At 39.4% G+C, this 21,681-nt stretch overlaps 1 protein-coding gene across 6 annotated transcripts in view; it reads left to right on the forward strand.

The window, feature by feature from the left end:
- Zfand4 (zinc finger AN1-type containing 4) overlaps window positions 1-21,681 on the forward strand; it is an 85,003-nt gene that overhangs the window by 32,854 nt on the left and 30,468 nt on the right. For 5 of the 6 annotated variants that reach the window (XR_005976660.1, XM_041678671.1, XM_041678676.1 and 2 more), the window contains 3 exons: window positions 614-681; window positions 5,102-5,288; window positions 13,681-13,828. Coding sequence is in view for 5 of the 6 variants with exons in the window: in XM_041678671.1 (XP_041534605.1) it covers window positions 614-681; window positions 5,102-5,288; window positions 13,681-13,828 (403 nt within the window). In the remaining variant the exon portion in view is untranslated. Of the gene's footprint in view, window positions 1-613; window positions 682-5,101; window positions 5,289-7,626; window positions 7,905-13,680; window positions 13,829-21,681 lie in introns of those variants that run through there. The other variant, XM_041678697.1, reaches the window with a different exon arrangement.

Consider the following 21,681-nt stretch of genomic DNA (forward strand, 5'->3'; position numbering starts at 1 on the left):
TTTTGTTCATCAGGCCCCTTTTCTCTTTAAGAAGTGGTACTGTGTGCACCTGTGGTTACAAATGTGCTTTCTGACATTTTACCTTTCTCTTTTCTCTCATGTAATTTATTTCACTGATGACAAAGGAGTTAGGAGGCTGAGAGATGGAAGAACACCAGGAGTTGGCAGAACTGGTGGATTTGCAGTGTTATTTTTATTGAATAAATTTTCTGTTTCCTCATTCTTTGGGTTTTGACTAAGTTTCTTTTCTTTCTTGGGCCTACTTTTTGTATTTTTCAAGACGGTATTTCTCTGTATAATTCTGGCTATCCTGGAACTCTCTGTGTAGACCAGGCTGGCCTTGAACTCACAGAGATCTGCCTGCCTCTGCCTCTGGAGTGCTGGGATCAAAGGTGGGTGACCACCAGGCTGGGCCTCCATTTTAAAAAGCTTGTGAAAACTTATAAACTTTCTGTAATTTATACAGGCAAACAATATATTTATTCATTTTGCTGTATCTTTCTTCATATATTAGGGAATGTATAGTAAGGCAAATAAATCAGCACATAATTAGTGGTTCATTTGACACTGATTGTTATTTGGTGATTATAGTTTATTTTTGTGCTATTTACAGCATTTCAGAAGGTTGTACCTTGAAGCTGGTATTGGCTATGCGTGGTGGACCGATAAGTACTAGAAAAGGTAGGCATTCATTAACGCAATCTAACAATAATTCTTAAGTTTAGTAGTACTATTATTCAAGGGGTTAATGTTTTTATAGGCTCTCATTTTAGCCAAGTTCCTTTTCTGTATTAGCTCTTTGATTCTTTTAAGCATTAGTCTTTACAACTTAGATGTGTGACCCCTGGAACTCCAATATGTAATCCCAGAATAAATCCCTCATGATTCTGGATTCAAGCCAGGAATATTTAAAAATAAGTCTTAATAGTAAAGGGAGAATAAATGGAATGATAATATAAATGTCACATTAGCATTGTGTTTAGATTCTTGTCAGTCTTGTTGCTTTTTAAACTCTACTTGACTTTTAAATTCCTGGGATAATTATTTGCTATAGGAAATTCCCGAATTGCCTTTTTACCTGGGATGAAACTCAGTTTCATAGTCATGTTGAATTCTTCTCCAAATGTGGGCGATCTCTGGAATCCTTCATTCATTCAGCAGATGCACAGTGAGCATCTACTGGATTCTAAAATATATTTTAATTTTAATGATGTGTATATGTGAGTGTTTTTGTGTGGGTATGTACACATGAGTGCAGTTATCTATGGAGACCAGACAAAGGTGCTGGATCCCCTAGAACTGGAGTTTTCAGGGTGATTATTAGCCGACCAGTGTGGATGATGGGAACTGAGCTGAACTGGGATCCTCTGCAACAGTAGTATGTGCTTCTAAGACCCATTTCTCCAGCTCCATCTATTGGACTTTGAGTGAAGGTCCCAAGTGCAGTAAACAAGGATGACAGAGTCTCTGCTTCCTAACACTTCCTCCAATAGATGTGTGAGAAATTGATGGAATTTCAGGTGTTTGTGAGACAGGAAGATGTGATAAGTTCTATATAAATAGCACAGTAGGAAAGGTCTGTGGGAAAGATTACAAGGGCAGAGACCTTAATTAGTAAAAAGTGTGTCTTAGTGTTATTGTTGTGAAGAGACATCAGGACCACAACAACTCTTATAAAAGAAAACATTTAATGGGGGCTGGTTACACTTTCACAGCTTTAGTCCACCATCCCCATGGAGGGGAGCAATGGTGGCATGTAGCTCAGAGTTCTACATCCAGATCTGCAGACAGCAGGAAGAGAGAGACACTGGACCTGACTTGAGCTTTTGAAAGCTCAAAGCCCAACCCTAGTGACACAGTTCGCCCAACAAGGCCATACTTCTTTTTATTTTTATTAAAGATTTTTTTTATTAATTATACAGTGTTCTGTCTGAATGTATGCTGCAGGCCAGAAGAGGGCACTAGATCTCACACAAATGGTTGTGAGCCATGTGTTTGCTGGGAATTGAACTCTGGACCGCTGAAAGAGCAGTTGATGCACTTAACCTCTGAGCCATCTCTCCAGCCAAGGCCATACTTCTTAATCCTTGTCAAGTAGTTCCACTAATGACCAAGAATTCAAATATATGAGTTTATGGGGCCATTCCTATCCAAACCGCCACAAAGTTTTAATCCAGGGAAGAGCTGGGAGCATGCTTACTAGCCCCCAAGTCAGGTTAGCCACAGGCACCCCCACATATAGACTCATGCTCAGAGTAGTCCTGCTCTGTACCCTTAAGAAGACCTTCACATTTTTTTGCTCCTCCACAAACTAGAAAATTGGAAATTGAGTATAGATTCCATTGCTGGTTTATTCTCGCATATCAAATTATATCCCCATGCTTTATAATTTTGGCTAAGATTAGATTATTAAAATATTTTTCTTAGCTTGGCAGTTGTAGCACACACCTTTAATCCCAGCACTTGGGAGGCAGAGGCAGGTGGATATCTGTGAGTCTACAGAGCGAGTTCTAGGACAGTCTCCAAAGCTACACAGAGAAACCCTATTTCGAAAAACAAAAACAAAAGAAAAGAAAAAAAAAGTTTTTCTTATCTACCTTAAGAGCTGTTTATAAGAACTGCGTAAGTTAGGGAAAACAATGACAACGATGTTAAAGCTGATTAACCAGCACTCTGAAGTCATCAGAGATTCTCTTAACTGATTTCTGAAGTAGTTTTATGGGTTAGAGAGATGGCTTAGCAATGGGACTGCTTACTTCATAATCATGAGAACTAGAGTTTATATCTCAGCACTCATATAACCAGCCAGGCATCCCATAAATGCCTGTCACTCCATTTCTGAGGGATCCAAACTCTGTACCCCCAAATGCATGTGCAGATAGATACACTTATGCAGACACATTAATAAATAAATAAATAAAAATTTAAAACAAAATGATTGTATGTCATATTGGTAATATTTATACTACTGAGGATACTTCAAAAACTGTTTGCTGAGCTACTATGTCAAGTTAGACTTATATAGTATTTAATGGTTTGTGCATTCTATATTAGGAAGTTGGCAATATGTACTATTACATCTTTAAAGCTCATTTAGTCTCTCAGATTCATCGTTTGAAAAGTGCCTTCATCATGTGAGTTACAATAATATTTAGCTTATAAAATAGTCATTATCTAAATAACACAGGGAAACAGGCATTAAAGATATACGTGTATAATCTGAGTCATCACAAGGCTAAGGCAAGAAGATCACAAATTACAGGCCAGTTTTGGTCATAAAATGTTAAGGATTTGCCTTAAAATAAACAGCACAAGAAAGCAATCTTCTCTATCTAAACTTGTATCCTAACATATATTGCTTTTAGGTGACAAAATCTTAGAGATTATTCAGTCATGAAGAAGCATGCATGCATAGACAACCTTATTACTTCTGCCTTAGGGTCTGGTTTTAGGAAAGGCTTTAGTATCTGTGGTAATAGTCAGGTCTTGATGCTGTCATGTGGAAAGTGGCAATTTCAAGTTTTGCGAATAGTTTTGGATATTGTGGTGTTTGCCTGCCACCAGCCATGTAGGAGCCTGAGGAGGAGTATTGCAAGTGAGCTCAGGCTCATAGGTGTCTCAAAGAAGGCTAGAAGCTATGTGAAGAACATCATTTTAATACTTACACATTGTATGATTGTGAGAGAGCCAATGGAAATGTTATGTTTCAGAAGTAGTAGTATTAAATTTAGACTATGAGGCAGCTTAGATACTTTTACCTCATTTTCAAAATTTAATATTTTTCTGTTAGTGTTTCTTCTTATTTTATCTTGTTTCCGGTGCTGGCAGTTGACCCTTTGAGCCTTGTGCATGCCAGGCAAGTACTCTGCTACTCAGCTGCATTCTCTGTTGGTGCCACTTCTTTAGGGCATTGCAGCATTCCAGCTTTGTTAATAAGTTCATGAAAGTTAGACAGCTTTGAAAATTGAGGACAACTGGGTATTACTGGCTTACCAGTTATGAGGAGTGTCAGAGTGGCTCCAGTAGGCCTCTGTGAGTCTCCTATGCTCTGACTGGACATGGACACACACCCTGACCAAGACACCTGGGTCACGAGAGAAGCCTTTCAAGAAACATATAGTGATCCTTTCTTTTTTTTTCTTTTTGGTTTTTTGAGACAGGGTTTCTCTGTAGCATTGGGGCTTGTCCTGGAACTCACTTTGTAGACCAGGTTGTCTTCAAATTCACAGAGATCCACCTGCCCTGCCTCTGCCTCCTGAGTGCTAGGATTAAAGGCCTTTGCCACCACTGCTCAGTAAGAAACACATATTGGTCCTTTCTTAAAATGCAGTTTTAACACACTAAAATGCCTTCCCTATTTGTGCACCTTTAACTATTTCAAGGAGCAGCTATAAAAGCATATATTCTTATATAACACTGAAGAAAAGATTTACTTGTTTTTTTCTTTCTTTGTTGCTTTATTTTGTTAGTTTTGTTGTTGTTGTTGTTGCTAAAGACTAAACCTAGGACCTTGGGCATGCTAGATATTCACTTTATCATCAGATTTTGTGTCTAGCTCTCTCTTGCCTCTGACTTCTTGAGTATGTTTCCCAGTTGTGTTTGAGTGCACATGTTTATTTTATAATCTAAAGTAAGTGGGATTTATAATACATTTAAGTGATTTATTGTTGGAACCAGTATTTACAGGCACAGGAAGCTAAAGAGATTCACTAAAGTAATGATAGATAATATTGTACTTAGCAAGTGTATCAACTGTATTGGTACAGGACTACAAATGCCCTCATGTAAAGCCCTGTCTATGGGCATGTAAAATAATGATACATTTTTTCCTTCATATTCATACAAAACAAGCCATGAATTTGAGATGTGGGAGAGACATAGGAAGAATTGGAGGAAGGGGTATGGGGGGGATGATGAAAATGTGATAGATTACATTTTATACAGCATCCCTTATTAACTATCAGAAGCCTCTTTGGAAAGCATCTTTTATCACATGTTCAGTGTGGTTGTATAAATTCAGCATGTATATCCTGTTACTGCAACAAGGTACAAAAATGTTGATGTGAATTGAAAGACTGTTTATCAATCTTTCCATTTGTAGTTCCTGTGGAAGACCCACTTAGGGAGCTTGCTGAGTACATGGATTCCAGTCGAGACGAGGTCTGGGAAAAGACCTCTTGCAACAAACAAGTTACATTTTTGGTATACCGGGAAGGAGATCAATTGAATTTCTTTCGTGTAGTAGACAGGGGAGATGGCACTTTAACACCGTTGTCTGAATCTTTAAGGTAAATAGGTTTCATTTGCACGTTTCACTTAGAAACGGATACCGTACAGCATACTTCAGGAGCCTTTGTATGCTCTTTGGGTTATTTAGGTAGCTGTAGTGTATTAACAAGGCCAAGTAAGTTCCATGGGCTCTCCACCCCTTTCTTTGATAAGTTATTCTGAAATCATCCTTCATGGTATTCATACTTAAAATAAGGAATTCCTAAATTTTAATTTTCTTTACATGATAGTTTTTAAGTAAATCTGGTTTGTTTCCATTTATTTGCGAAACTCTAAGATGCCTGCTAGAATATAATCTTATGATAATAGTATATTATTATATAATCATGACATAGCAGAAAGGATTAATCCCAAAGTTTGGTATCATTTTTAACTGTGTTACTTAAAAATGGGTAAATCTCTTTCTTTATTTCATTACTACATAAGAGGAAATAAACTGTATGTTACTATTAAAACCAGAAGAAAAACACTATTGATTGCTTAAGTAGGCAGTAGAAAATGAAAGAATTGGGACAGGATAGTTTCTGTGCATTTCAACTTACTTTGAGTCACTCCTTTCACTTTCATTTTCATTTTTAATTACAATATTCATCTGTATGTGTATGTGTATGGCATGATTATACCATGATGCATTTGGAAGTCAGGACATCTTGGAGAGATTCTCTCTTTTTACCCTGTTGGTCCTGACGAGTAAACTCATGTAATAAGGATTGGTAGCAAGCGCCTTGACTGGTTGAACCGTCTCCTCAGCTCTCTTTTCAACTTTCAAGTCATCAAACATAACTGAACGTTTACAGCCAGTTCTAGCTAATATAGAAGCACTGGTGTGAGAGAGAGAATCTCCACCTTCATTGAACATTCATCTAGTAGCCATAGTCCTGGTGCTGTAATGTTGCAGAAGGATATGATCTCTGGGATCAGATGAGTTGGCCTTCATGTCACCCAAAATGCAGAGTCAGAGATGGCCTGTGAGAATTGATATTAAATGAGGAGAATGGCTTTGCTAAACAGACAAAGGAAGAAAAGATACTAAAGTGAGTCTCACAAAAAGATGAAAATCTAGTGCTACAGTCATTCAAAGGAAAACCCAGCTTGTATTCTGGAGAGCAGTGTCTTGGGGTGCGGCATCTAAGTACAGTATGACTGGTGCTTTGTTCGGGGTGTCCCCTCCATCCCCCACTCTTGTGCCTTACACTCATGGTGACGGCAGTGTATGTTCTGTCGTTTGTTATGGGGAAGACCCTGCTTTCATGGTCATATTCACATTGTGATGTAATTCATTGCCTTTCACTTAGGTGATTGAGAGAACTGAGTTTTTCTGGCTGCTAGTTGGTTAGGGGCTTTTCTCAGTTCCTTTTTTGATGAACTCAGACTAAAGTGATTTGGGACCTAAGTTATATTGTCAGAATCCCTTTACTCTTACCATGTTAAGTTGGCCAGACCAGTCAGATCGGGTCATACCCACACTCAAGGACAGTATGTAGTGATTATAAATATCAAAGGTGAAAAATCATACAATTTCCTCTAAGATTCTGCTCAGAGTGTGTGGGATAGAGAGGTTAGACTCCTGGTGTGTGTTTGCTACACACACATGCATGTGAATGTATTTGGAGGTCAGTGGAACTTGCAGGGGCGGGTTCTATCTTTCTACCACATAGGTCACAGAGATGGACTACCTTTATCACCAAGCCATGTTGCTGGCCTATAATTTCAGTTTGTGTTTACCACTGAACCCAAATATTGTCATAAAGTTCATGAGGTTAAGGTGTACTTTCTGTACAGATCACCAAAAATAGTGAGAAAAAACATGATTGAGTGTTGACCGAGGTTTCTGTCCTGTCCAGTCCCACAGTCTTTCAGTCCCAAAGAAACACACATAGGTCTACATTAATCATAAACTGATTGGCCTATTAGCTCAGGCTTCTTGTTAACTCTTTTCTTACATCTTATATTAGCCCACTATTCTTGTCTGTGTTAGCCACATGGCTTGGTACCTTTCAGTGAGGTGTTCTCATCTTGCTTGCTCAGTGTCTGGCTTCCTCTGTGTTGACTGCAAACTGACTCTTTCCTCTTCACAGAATTCTCCTGTTCTCATTGCTCCACCTCTACTTCCTGCCTGGGTACTGCCCAATCAGTGTTTATTAAAAATAATACAAGTGACAGGATAAACGTCCATTGTTCCACAGCAATTGAGTGATCATTATGGTTTGAATTTGATAAGTCCCCAAAGCATCCTGTTTGGAGGTCTTGTTGTCAGTTGATAGGCTTTTGGGAAGTGATTGAATCTTAAGCACTCAGACATAATTGATTTGTCCCATGATGGGTATATGATAGCATATTGGGAGGTGGGGCCTAGTTAAGGAAATGAATATGAGGTGTGTGCCCTGGAAATCATAATTCCGGCTGTGTCATTTTTCTCTTAAAAATCTTTATTATTTATTTGTGTGCATATATGCATGTGTAGAATATGGATGTCAGACGATAGCTTTCAGGAGTTGGTTCTCTCCCCTTATGGGTTCTGAGGATTGAACTCAGGGTGTCAGGCTTTGTGGAAAGAGCCTTTCCCTCTGAAAGCTTTCTTCTCTTTCTCTCTGCTTCCTTCTGGCTGTGATGAGGTGAGTAGCTCTGCCCTGCCATGTGCTTCCCACCATAATGTTTTATGAATGTCCAGGAACTACAGAGCCAAGTGACCCTAGACTAAAACTTATAAAATCATGAGCCAAAATAAATCTTCCCTTCTTTTTAGTCATTCCAGTTATTTGTCACAACAGTGGAAGAGCTGAAACACAGAGATAAACTTTGTTCCCACTAAGCCATCCAAGTGATGATAATAAACCCATGCTGATTCTACTGGTGTCACAATGCATGATGGATTCACGTATTTATCAGATGTATGCTATGGTGAGGATCAAAATAACAATTAGAGGCAGCTGGTACTCACCCACTTATTTACAAGTTGGAATTAAAACACCCAGGGAGTAACTTCTCGAGGAGATGAGACTGAGAACGTGAGAAGTTCAGGAGTGGGTAGGAAGAGAAATGAAGAAACACAGACTCTGAAGACTGGAGCAGAGAGTGGTAGTGTCTCCATTCAACGTGCCTGTACCAGCACAGCAGATGGAAGAGGTTCCAGAAAAAAGCAGATACCTAGGAAGCACAGCTAACATAGAGTTAACATGGCACAGAAGGGCAATCTCAACACTGCTTTTCAGGAATCTGCAAAACAGGTTACTGATAGAGAATCTTCTTGCATTCCCAACACACATTGATGGTGCTGTTGTGAGGGAGCCGGTATTCTTGAAAAGGGAGAGGTGTGTATCAGAGCTTGTGGCTTTGGGAAACAAGCCCCTGTATTTTACTGTCCCCTTCTGTGCTGAAACCTTCTACAAACATGCATATGCTTTCAGTGAATGGCTTTGAAAATCAGTTTGAACATAGAGAAGACTGTCTACTGTAATTCTGTGCCAGAGGTACTTGATGGGCAACAAGAAAAGGTTGCAGAACTGACTTCCCCTTTAACACTGGAAGCTCTGGTGCTAGTTTAGGAGCTGGAAGAACTTATTTCCTCTTTAACACCGGAAGCTGTGGTGCTATCTTAGAAGCTGGGAGAAGCAAGCAGATGCACCTGATTAGGTAGCTGAATGCTGTGGTGGATTGCGGGCCTCAGTATAGAGAGTTGCTCTTACTTCTAGTTGACTTCACAAGGGTCTGCAGAGCCTAACCTAGTTCTTTGTGCTCTCGGAGACATATAACTAACCAAGACATGGAAATAAGAGCTGACTGGAATAGTAGTGGGTGTCCGCTCTTCATATATGCAGGGGACCATTTCAGTACAGTTGATACTTTCCTTTTTATTAAGACTGTTTTGGCAGCCGGGCAGTGGTGGCACACACCTTTAATGTCAGCACTGAGGAGGCAGAGGAAGGCAGATCTCTGTGAGTTCAAGGTGAGTCTGGTCTACAAGAGCTACCAGGACAGGATCCAAAGCTACAGAGAAACCCTGTCTCAAAAAAAAAAAAAAGACTATTTTGGCATTTTTTGCTTCACGTTTTTCTCTTTGTCATTTAATACTTTTTAAAATTCATATTATTGACGTTGTTTCTACCTCTCACTTGTTTCCTTTTCTCTCTTTTTCTTCTTCCTGGGTTTGAATCCAGGGCTTTGCTTGCACATGCTAGGCAGCTGTAAACAATGAGCTAATATTCCCAGTTCTTAAATTCTCTAATATTTTATGACCTTTTCTCTTTCTTTTATTTTTAGGTAATTTTATCATTTTAAAACAATTTATGTCATTTTTATTTATATGTGTGTGCATATGTATATAGATGGTGGGCAGAGGACAGTTTGAGAGAATTCTGCCATGTGAGTTTGGGGGCTTGAACTCAGGTTGTTGTGTTCATTCAGCAGCAAGTTCCATGGTACAGTGAACCATCTCTACAGTCCTATCTTTGCTCTGTATTATTTGGCCTGCCATTCCATTTGGTGACACTTTATATATTGTAGTTTTCCTTTGCTTTTTATTTTTTTGTGTCTGGTTTGCTTGCTTTAGCATGTTCCTCTTTTCAGATGGTTCTAGGGATGGAGCACTTAGTGCACTTTGTATAGATGATTTACTATTGGGCCATTCTCCATCTTAACTAAGAGAAATTATATCCTGCTTACCATGATTCATCTCAGCTGGGACCTCAGGGAATATCCCTACTTAAAAACAAGAGCACATTAGGACCAGCAAGATGGCTCAGTAGGTAATGCTATCTGCTGTCTGATGATGCAAGCCTGACAACTTGAGTGGGACCCCTGGACTTCGTTAAGGTAGAAGACAGCTACAGACTCTCCAGAGCTGTCCTCTGACGTCAGTGTGTGTCTCATGGCACTCCACCACATCACACATACACACTAATAATAGGAATTATTAGTAATTAGAAAAAAGAGGTCATAAAAGCCTATAGCTAAGAACTCAAGTAGGTACAGTTAAAGGTGCCTCAGGATCTGTTCCTGGTTATTCATTCCCCTAACATCAGCAGAGAGAAGCAAAGATGGTGGATCTTATTTTCAAGGGACCACAGTACAGGTCATACTGAGAAGAGGATTAGCCACATAGTGAGCACAGCCTATAGACTCCAACACAGCTGCCTAAGCTGCCAGGGGATCTAACAAGACACCTCTGTTAGAAGACCTACAAAGAAGATAGGGATCCAGTTTTCAAAATAGTCTCAAATGATTTCACTTCTGTCTGATGTAACATGGGTATGCTTGTAAGTTCACTTTAAAAATTTTGACATGTTTCATGTACATTTTTTTATTTATTTATTTGGCTTTTTGAGACAGGGTTTCTCTTTGTAATAGCCCTGGGCTGTCCTGGAACTCACTCTGTAGACCAGGCTGGCCTCAAACTCACAGAGATCTGCCTGCCTCTGCTGAGTGCTGGGATTAAAGGCATGCACCACCACTGCACAGCTACTGATTTTTTTTTAAGTTACGAAATAATACTGGGCATGGTGATGCTCACCAGCAGTTGGGAAGTGAGAAAGTAGAGAGCAAGTTCAAGGTCAGCCTGGTCTAAGTAGGGAGTTCTAGGCCATTCAAGCCTACATGGTGAGACCTTATTTCAAAAAGAAAAAAAAAAAGGAAAAAAAAGAATTCACATAGTACCAATACTAAATACCTGTGACATAAAAATGTGGATGAATTGTGATTGCATCACTGTAATTTGAACATGCTAGGCTTTAATGTGCAGTGCTAAGTGTTGCTGTCAGTTCTACCATTGTGCAGAAGGAGTGACATGTCTCTGCTCTATGAAACCTGGATTCATGAGCAGACCTGAATTCTGTACAATTCTATGTGTTACGAAACACAATTATTTTTATCCTTTTCTATTTAAAGGTGTGAAAAACTACTCTTAGTTCATGGGCCACGTAATAGGTGGCAGATCAACTTTGACCCATAGCCCTGTTTTGCTAAGAGACCTTTCAGATTCATCCACATACAAAGTATTATTAATTTTTTGTAGTCCCAAATCATTTTAGTAAGTCATGCTACCTTGTTTTTTAAGAGGAAAATCTAAACAGACATTGTAAGGATTAAATGGTAACAGCCTTGTCTGTTTTGGAATTCTTTTGTAGACCACGCTATCCATAGAGATCCCCTACTTCTTATCCACTGCTGCCAATCTGGGACTCATGGGGTCTAAACCCAAGTTAGAACCAGAACTTTAGATAGGTTCTCTAAGAGCCTACTACTGCCCCTACTGTAGCCAGCCCACCTACCACTGGGCCCTGGTGAGCCAGACCCAAATACTGCTCAAACACACTCAGAATCAGTGTCCGTGAGCATGTGTCATCCCCTCTGCTGCTGTCCTCCAACTCTGTTGCCCCTGCACACTTCACCTATCAGCCACCCTAGTACACCCTGCAGATCTGAGACTGCTTTGAGTCTGAGCAGGAGATTGTATCTAAACTTCATCTCATATAGGGACTCCCAGAGCCAGTTTACCTGCCCCCACCTTCACACCTTTTCAGCTACCCCACTTATTGCACAAATCTGAACTGCAAATTCAAGAGGGAACTCCTAGAGCCTCAATTCCCAGCCCTCTATCTGCTGTTGATCCCTGGGAGCTCCTGATCCCAATCCAGAAGCACAATTGGAGATAATCATCTCCGTGCCCACTGCTCATATCAGACCATGTGGAATCTCATCTGGAACCCGGGAGTGGCCCCAAGACTGAAAGCACAGCATCTCAGGGTTTCTATTGCTGTGATAAAACACCATGACCCAAAGCAATTTGGGGAGGAAAGGGTTGGTTTTGGCTTATAACTCTCAGATCACACTCCATCACTGAGGGAAGTTGAGACAGGAACTCAAATTACAACTTGGAAGAAGGACTGAAGCAGAAGACATGGAGGAACATTGTTTAATGGCTTGTTCCTCATGGCTTGTTCAGCCTGCTTTCTTACAGCACCCAGAACGAACTGCCCAAGGATGGCACTGCCCACAGTGAGCCCTCCCACGTAAATCATTAACCAAGAATATTCTTCATAGGCTTGCCTACAAGCCAATCTGGTAGGGAAAATATCTTTGTTGAAGTTCTTCAAGTTAATAAAAAGACCAAATAGGGTACCAACCATCATTCAACTGGTCCACAACCCGAGTAGTTGGGGTAATAGCAAACAAAGGTGAGGCCAGATGTTAACACCAGTTAACACCACAGACACTGCCTAATAACAACTCCAGATATTAATGATCTCAAGTCCCCCCGCCCCCAAACCCAACAAGCTTACAGATTGAATCACAAAATAGAATCTGTCTTTCTGCTTCCTCCAATAAACACCTCACGTCAAGAACATACACCATCTTAAAGGAAAAGGTTGGGAAAAGATATTCCAAGCAGGGGCAGCTTTTCTACCTGACATAGTAGACCAGAGCTAGTCACACAGGACAGAGAAGGACACTTTGTACTCTTAATATAGGAAAACCCACCAAGAGGATATTAGAAATATTTATGTTCCAAACACAAGGACAGCTAATATAATAAAAGAAACAATTAGATATAAAACCACAGATTGACACCAATACAGTGATAGTGGGTGAATTCAATATTCCACTCCCACAAGTAGACAGGTCATCCAGACAAAGACAGGTAAACTGCAGTTCAATATCATAATCAAATGGATCTTCAAAACATTACAGCAAAGACTAAAGAATGCACTTTTTTCTTAGCAGCACATGGAATATTCTCCAAAATTAATCACATATTATGATACAAGGCAATTCTCAACAAAATGTGTGTGCAGAGACTGCAAGTAGACCTCAGGTTTGTTCTTCAGCACTGTCCAGCTTGTTTTCTGAGGTAGTCTTTCATTGGGTTAAATTTCTATGGGGGAGGCTAGACTGACTGACAGTGAGCCTCAGGGATGTGCCTGTCTCTGCCTTCCCTGTGCTAGAATTACAAGCCCATGCCTTTATACTCAGCTTTTTAGATTGAGTTTTTGGAACTGAATCCACTGAGTTGTGTCCTTTGCCCCCAAATATGTTTTGAGTATGCTGGATATGTATGTTGCTCCATATCTAGTATGCTTGCCTAGCACACACAAAACCCTAAATTCAAGTCCTAGAACTGCATAAAACTGAGTGGGTGGCACACACCTCTAATCCCAGCACTCAGAAAGTGGAGGCAGAAAGATCAAAAGAATAAGCCCTTCCTCAGCTACATAGCAAGTTTCAGGCCAATTTGGGCAAAAGAAACATTTTGAAATTTATTTTCTTTCACTTTTCAATGACAAAATGTAATTAGTATTTCCCTTGTAGTAGGAGCTATAGTTGCTCTTGTACATAGAACTGTTAATCCTCAGCAGGTGTCAAGCATGTTTTAAGTACCTACTGTTTTCCTTGCAGCGGTGGTTCTGTGTATAATCTGTACACAGATGAGGATGAAGAAGCTGAGCCTTCCCCTTCTGGGCAACAGATCATTGAAAATTCAATAACTATGAATAAGATGAAACTGCTGAAGGCTAAGATGGAGAACATGAATCTCAGCAAAAAGGTGAAGCTGTTGACTCTTGGCCAAGCGTTTCTCTAGCTTACAGAGGCAGGACTCAACTGCGGGGAGTTGTGGAGAACTATAAAATATTACTCATTTCACGTTTCTGGTCTCAACTTATTTATTAAGATGTGACAAATGAACATTGAAGTTTTTAGTCTAGCAACACACCTGAAAGGGTTATGCACACTGAGCATAATTCATCTTTAAAATGTTATAACTGTAACATGAAAAGGGGTAGTAAAAGATAGCTTGATCTTTCAATAATCAAAAGTATGATTTCAAGATTTACACATTACAGGCACTGAGACAGGCACACTATAGCCCAGCCTGGCCTAGAACTATGCCTAGTGGATAGTTACTACTTTAGCTTTAGTGGATATGGCCAGTTTTCTAAAGTAGTTCCGAAGTGGATAATGGATTTGCATTCTTTCCAGCATTGGCAGAGATTTGCAATTTTTCCACATTCTAGACAGTTGGTTTTGTTTCTGGATATAAGTCTCTCTCTCTCTCTCTCTCTCTCTCTCTCTCTCTCTCTCTCTCTCTCCTCTTCTCCTCTTGATCCCATACACAGCTGTACTATTCCTTGACTTCTTTTTAATCTGTTAGTGCCTTCCCATATAAAATAAACAAACTTTTAAAATACAGCTTGGCCTGGCCAGGTGGATTGGCAAATTAAGGCACTTGCCACATAAGCCTGCAACCTCAGGTTTAATTCCTATTAAGGTAGGTGGAGAGAACTGATTCCTGAAAGTTGTCCTCTGACCTCTTCATGCATACCATGGCAAATCACATCATCATCATCATCGTCATCATCATAATATAACAATAATAATAATAGTAAAATTTAGACTCTGCTTGAAGAATTTTTAAGAGTTAAATACATTTATTTAATTATAACTCAAAGTAGTTCCATTTTTTCCTTTCTTTTTTGCTTGTTTGCCTGGTTTCCTGGAACTCACTCTATAGATCAGGCTGACCTCAAACTTACAGAGAACTGTCTGCCTCTGCTGGCATTAAAGGCATGTACCACTACACCAGCTCCCCTGCCTCTTTCTGTAAAGAGCCCATCACAGTCTTCCCTAAAATAACCACTGTTTTATCCACAAGTAATTTTTGTCTGATGTGGAACTTTATATAAATAAACACCATAGACAATACAATATTTCATAAAATTATGATTTATTTTCTTAAATATAAATTTTTTAAAAATTAAATTTATTCTTCAGCTACACAGTGGTTCTTTCTGTTCCTCTCTTTTCTGTGATAAGCATTCAGGTATCTGAGTTTTGGCTTCTATTAAGGGAGCCACTGGAGCATATTTATACTTTCTTCAATGGATACCTGCCCTTTGTTCTCTGCATCATGTACTTAGCAGGAAACTTAGAGTCATAGGAAAGATAACATTGTTTTATACCAAATTGCCAGGTATTCGATATGTACTTAGCGTGGCTAAGTAAGTTCTATGCCAGTTTAAGCTACATAATGAGACCTTGTCTCAAAACAGACAAGCAGAATGAAGAAGTTACAAGGACTGTTTTGCATAGGTTTTCAACTACTTCAGACTCCCATTAATAGCAGGAGAGTTCTGGTTTGTGCCAATCCTTACCAACACTTAATATTCATCAGTGTTTTCACCTCAACCATTCTGGGATTGTGTGCTGGTTTTTATTTCATTTTTCTTATAAGGAATAATATTTATTTTTAAAAAATGTTGGCTCTTTATTTGATTAAAATTTTGACTTTTGTATGTTGCCAAATATTTTGCTCATTTAAAAATTAGGTTATCTTCCTTTTACTTATTGGTTTGTAGACATTTTAAAAATGTATTTTGGAGCTAAGTATGGTGATGCACTCCTGTAATACCAGGACTTTGGAGATAGAGGCAGGAGCACCAGGGGTTCAAAGTCAGCCTCAGCTGTCTAGCATGCCTGAATCTAGTCTAGGTTACATGAGACCTATCTCAAAGCAACTAGTACACATATTTATATGTATGATATAAAATCTTTGTCAGATGTAAGGTTTGCAGTTTGTAATACTCTCTGACTTGCTCTTTCACCTATTTTGATGATTATTGTTAATTTTAATATAATATAATTTATCAGTTTTGGTTTTTTTTTTTTGTTTTTTTTTTTGGTTTTTCGAGACGGGGTTTCTCTGTGGCTTTGGAGCCTGTCCTGGAACTAGCTCTGTAGACCAGGCTGGTCTCGAACTCACAGAGATCCGCCTGCCTCTGCCTCCCGAGTGCTGGGATTAAAGGCGTGCGCCACCATCGCCCGGCTTCAGTTTTGTTTTTTATGATTAGTATTTAATAATTTTTATGACATATTTCCTATCACAGGTCTTGAAGACATGCTTCTGTGTTTTTCTACAATACTTTTTAGATGGTTATTTATTTCTAAATTTAGAACTGCAATTCTTCTGTTTTTTTTTCTTTTTTGGATATAAACTTGGGTAAAGATCATTTGTTTTCACTCAGATGATGAACACTTGACAAAACGTCTATGCTGTAATTATTGTGTATGTGGTAATAGAACTTTGATATATATGAAACAAAACCTACAAGAAATAGATGAGTGCTTATCTTCAAAGATTTCTGCTCAGCGTAGCTGCTAGGACAGAGAATTGGAGAGGTTTCTGAGAACCTGAAGAACAATATCAACTTATTGACATAGGTGGTATTTGCAGAATGCTCCATCCTACAACAGAATACACATTTCCTGCCAAGGGAATACATGTAGAACATTTACTACAAACAGCAACAGTATTTTGTACATAAAATAAATTCTAATAAATTTCAGGAAGAGTCAAATCATTAAAAAATACTCTGGTTTACAAAGGAATAAAACTGGAAATCAATAATAGATCAATTTGAGAAAAATCTGATATTTCAAAATATCACATTTCTAAGTAACTCATAAGTCAAAAAAATAGAAAGAGAAGTTGAAACATATTACACTGAATAAAATAATTCTGATAGTGTAGGATAATTGACTTTTTAAGAACATGCACATATGCACCACATTTTGTTCATTTATTTATCAATCAGTAGACATTTAGGTTGCTTTCACATTTTGGCTATTGTGAATATTGGTGGTATAAATATGGTAAATACCTTTTTGGTCCTTTGACCTCACACACACATACACACACACACACATACACACACACACTTACTTTATTCTTAGATAATTTAGCACATGCACACAACGCGTAGACCCTCTCTCATCTCTCTACCACCCCTGTCCAAGCCCCATCTTCCTCACAAATCTCTCTTATTTCTGTTTTGTTTTTGTAACCCTGAGTTTAACCAGAACTGTCTGTCTATGTGACCGTGAATTTGGCCTTGTCCAGTGGAGCCTGGTAAGCTCAGCAGTGGATGCACAGCTGGTGACAATTATATTAGATATTTTAAGGAGTATAAACCCATTGTTCCTCAGTTTTGATTTATGTGAGTTACACTATGATTAGAAACTGGTTACTTCTTTGGCATAAATGTCACATAAAAGATGTATTCTTTGTATAATACATCCATAGAAACATTATGACAGTTGGTAATATTTTCAATTTATCATTTTAGGATTTTCCTCTTAGCCCAAAAGTGGTTGAATAGATTTAGATAAGTTTTGGTGGTTGAGGCTGTTTTATTTTTCATTGTGTTTAATTTTTATTTCTATTGCATGGAAATCAGACAATGTCATTTATAGTTCTACTCTTTAGAATTTAATTAGAGATCTGATATTCTCCATGTATGCCCAATGTATATTTAAAAAGATAGTTTATTCTCTTAACTTCAGAGTAAAAGTTTTGCAGGTATCTATCTGTAGGATCTACTTTATTAATTGCTTAGGTATGATTCTTTATTGTGTCAGTTTGGTTTCTTCTGCAGTGAGAACCGTGATACATGAAAACCCACTAAAGATTTCTGTATGTCTCTTTCCACCTTACAGGAGTTTCTCCTGTGTTGTTTGACAAGTGTCAGTAGCACTTTGGTTGTGCTAATCCTAAAGGTCAGGAAACACTTGCTGTCCTGGACTGTATCTTTAACACTTGCTTTCCCGATGTCATCTGGCACCTTTGCCTCCTGCATGTTAGCTAAACGACAAAAAACGTACTGCACTTTCTCTTTTCTCCATTTGTTTTTATTCTCTAGATGAGCAACATATCTATTTTTTAATTATTATTATTTGTTTATTCATTAAAGATTTCTGTCTCTTCCCCGCCACCGCCTCCCATATCCTTCCCCCTCCCCCAATCAACTCCCCCTCTCTCATCAGCCCAAAGAGCAGACCTGGTTCCCTGCCCTGTGGGGAGTTCAAGGACCTCCCACCTCCATCCAGGTCTAGTAAGGTGAACATCCAAACAGCCTAGGCTCCCACAAAGCCAGTATGTGCGGTAGGATCAAAACCCAGTGCCATTGTTCTTGACTTCTCAGCAGTCCTCATTGTCCGCTATGTTCAGCAAGTCCGGTTTTAGTCCATGCTTTTTCAGACTCAGTCCAGCTGGCCTTGGTGAGTTCCCGATAGAACATCCCCATTGTCTCATTGTGTGGGTGCACCCCTCGCGGTCCGGAGTTCCTTGCTCCCGATTTGGACCTTGGGGTTGTAGTCCGGTGCTCCAATGTGGGACTCTGTCTCTGTCTCCTTTCATCGCCTGATGAAGGTTAATATCCAGGAGGATAACTATATGTTTTTCTTTGGATTCACCTTCTTATTTAGCTTCTCTAGGATCACGAATTATAGGCTCAATGTCCTTTATTTATGGCTAGAAACCAAATATGAGTGAGTACATCCCATGTTCCTCTTTTTGGGTCTGGCTTACCTCACTCAGGTTAGTGTTTTCTATTTCCGTCCATTTGCATGCAAAATTCAAGAAAGATACCGTCTTACACCTGTCAGAATGGCTAAAATCAAAAACACCAATGATAGCCTTTGCTGGAGAGGTTGTGGAGAAAGGGGTACACTCATCCATTGCTGGTGGGAATGCAAACTTGTGCAACCACTTTGGAAAGCAGTGTGGCGGTTTCTCAGGAAATTCGGTATCAACCTACCCCTGGACCCAGCAATACCACTCTTGGGAATATACCCATGAGAGGCCCTATCATACAACAAAAGTATATGCTCAACTATGTTCATAGCAGCATTGTTTGTGATAGCCAGAACCTGGAAACAACCAAGATGCCCTTCAATGGAAGAATGGATGAAGAAAGTATGGAATATATACATATTAGAGTACTACTCAGCAGTAAAAAACATATCTATTTTTAAAGAATATGTAACATAAATCACTTTTCTATCCTTAGTCCTGCTGATGTATTTGTGTCAATGCCATGGTTGCTAGGAGCATTTTACTGAACTTTTCCCATATCTTTTGGCTAGTTGCATATCTTAATAAATTCTCCAGGAAAGGAAACACTTGTACGTATTGAATTTTCAGAAATCTAAAACTTAAGAAAAAACCTTAAGTGATAATTTGAAGAGTACTTTCAGGGATCATTTCTATAACTGGTGATGATTTATTCAGATAAGAAATGTTTGGGGCTTTAAACAGTGTTGTTCTGCCACTGCTTTTTATACTGAAGTGAAAAGTCATCTTGCCAATGCACCGGACTTTTCTTTGCAAATGACTTCATTTTTAAATTTCATGTATCTGCCTGTCTTAGTTAGTGTTCTATTGCTGTGAAGAGGTGCCGTGACCACAGCATCTCTTATAAAAGAAAGCCATTACTTGGGGTTTCCTTACAGTTTCAGAGATTTAGTCCATTGTCATCATGGTGGGGAGTATGATGGCCCACAGGCAAATATGGTGCTGGAGAAGTTCAGAGTTCTACATTCGGATCTTCAGGCAGCAGGAAGAGAGAAACACTGGGCCTGGCTTGGGAGCCTCATAGCCCACCTCAAGTGACACACTTCCTTCAACAAGGCCACACTTACTCCAGCAAGGCCATGCCTCCTAATCCTTTCAAATAGTGCCATTCCCTAAGCAGTCAAATCTATGAGCCTAGAGGGGCCATTCTTACTCAAACCACCACACCCCTCATACTTAGTTTTAGTTTATTTATCAGGTTCTTGCTGTGTACCCAGACTGGCCTTGAATTTACAATTTTTGAGATTACGTGTGTGTTATCAGGTGATGTTGGTTTTTGCTCTGCTCTTATGCCACTTCCCTCTCACTCACTTCTGGTCGTGGATCTTAAACCTAGAGCCTCACACAGGCTAGGCAAGCACTGTGGCACTGAGCTACACCTCCAGCCCTGGCTTTTGTCTTTTAAGGATATGACTAGAAGATATTCTTGGTCAATTTCACTGAACACTTTTGCCCTTTCAACATGAAGTACTTCACCATTATTTATTTTTCTCTTTTTTATTTTTTAAATTAATAAATTTAAAAAAAGTTATCTTTTCTCATTTTACATACCAATCCCAATTCCCACTCCCTCCATCTTCCTCCCCAGCCCACCTCCATCCATTCCTCAGAGAGGGTAAGGCTTCCTTCCCATGGGGAGTCAGCAAAAGTCTACTACATTGCTTTGAGGCAGAACCAACTACGTCTAGGCTGAGCAAGGTACCCCTCCAAAGAGAATGGGTTCCAAAAAGTCAGTACATGCAGTAGGGATAAATCCTGATCTCACTGTCGGTGGCCCCACAGTCTGCCCCAGCAATCCAACTGTCACCCACATTTAGAGGCCTAGTTTGATCCTGTGCTGGTTCCTTCACTGTCAGGCTGGAGTTGGTGAGCTTCCATTAGCCCAGGTAATCTGTTTCATTGGGTGTCCCCATCATGGTCTTGCCCTCTTTGCTCATATTCTCACTCCTCCCTTTCTTTAACTGGATTCTGGGAGCTTAGCCCAGTGCTCCAGTGTGGATCTCTGCCTCTGCGTCCATCAGTTGCTAGATAAAGGTTCTATGATGACAGTTAAGGTAGTCATCATTCTGACTACAGAGCAAGGCCAGTTCAGACACCCTCTCCACTATTGCTTAGGGTCTTAACTGGGGTCATCCTTGTGGATTTCTGGGAATTTCTCTTGTGCCAGGTTTCTTGCTTGCCCCATAATGGTTCTCTCAATCAAGATGTTTCTTTCCTTGCTCTCTGTTTCTGTCTTTCCCCCTTCTCAATTATCCCATTCCCTCAAGTTCTTCTCTCCTTCCCCTTCTCTTCTCCTCTTCCCCGTCCACCTTCTCTTCTCCCCCATCCCCATGCTTCCAATTTTCTCAGATCTTCTCAATTTCCCTTTCCCAGGGAATCTATGTATGTTTCTCTTGGCGCTCTCCTTGTTACTTAGCTTCTCTGGGGTTGTGGACTATAGACTCTTTATCCTTTGCTTTACAGCTAGTATCCATTTATGAGTGTACATACTGTTTGTCTCCCTGGGTCTGGATTACCTCACTCAAGATGTTTTTTTTTTCTAGTTTATCCATTTGTGTGCAAATTTCAGAATATCATTGTTTTACCACTGAGTAGTACTCCATTGTGTAAATGTACCACATTTTCTTTATCCATTCTTCAGTTGAGGGGCTCTAGGTTTTTATGAACATCTGAATTTTTACCATTATTTCTTATAACTTGTTAATTTTATGATGTTTAGCTTTTTGTTTCATTTTGTTTGTAGGGAACTTCCTTTATATGTAAATGGAGACTATCCTTTCCTGGACACCCAAACCTGAATAAATCACAGAAAAGCTATATTAATTACAACACTGTTTGGCCAGCAGCTCAGGCGTATTCCTAGCTAGCTTTTATCTTAATTTTAACCCATTTCTATTATTTTATATTTTCCCATGAGGTTTGTGGTTTGTTACTTCACATCTTACTTCTTGGGCTGCTGCTACATGCCTTCTTTCTTCCTGCATTCAGTT

The sequence above is a fragment of the Microtus oregoni genome, unplaced genomic scaffold (assembly GCF_018167655.1).
Source record: "Microtus oregoni isolate MIOR12 unplaced genomic scaffold, Mior012 000002F_ref0000024, whole genome shotgun sequence".
Classification (NCBI taxonomy): Eukaryota; Metazoa; Chordata; class Mammalia; order Rodentia; family Cricetidae; genus Microtus; species Microtus oregoni.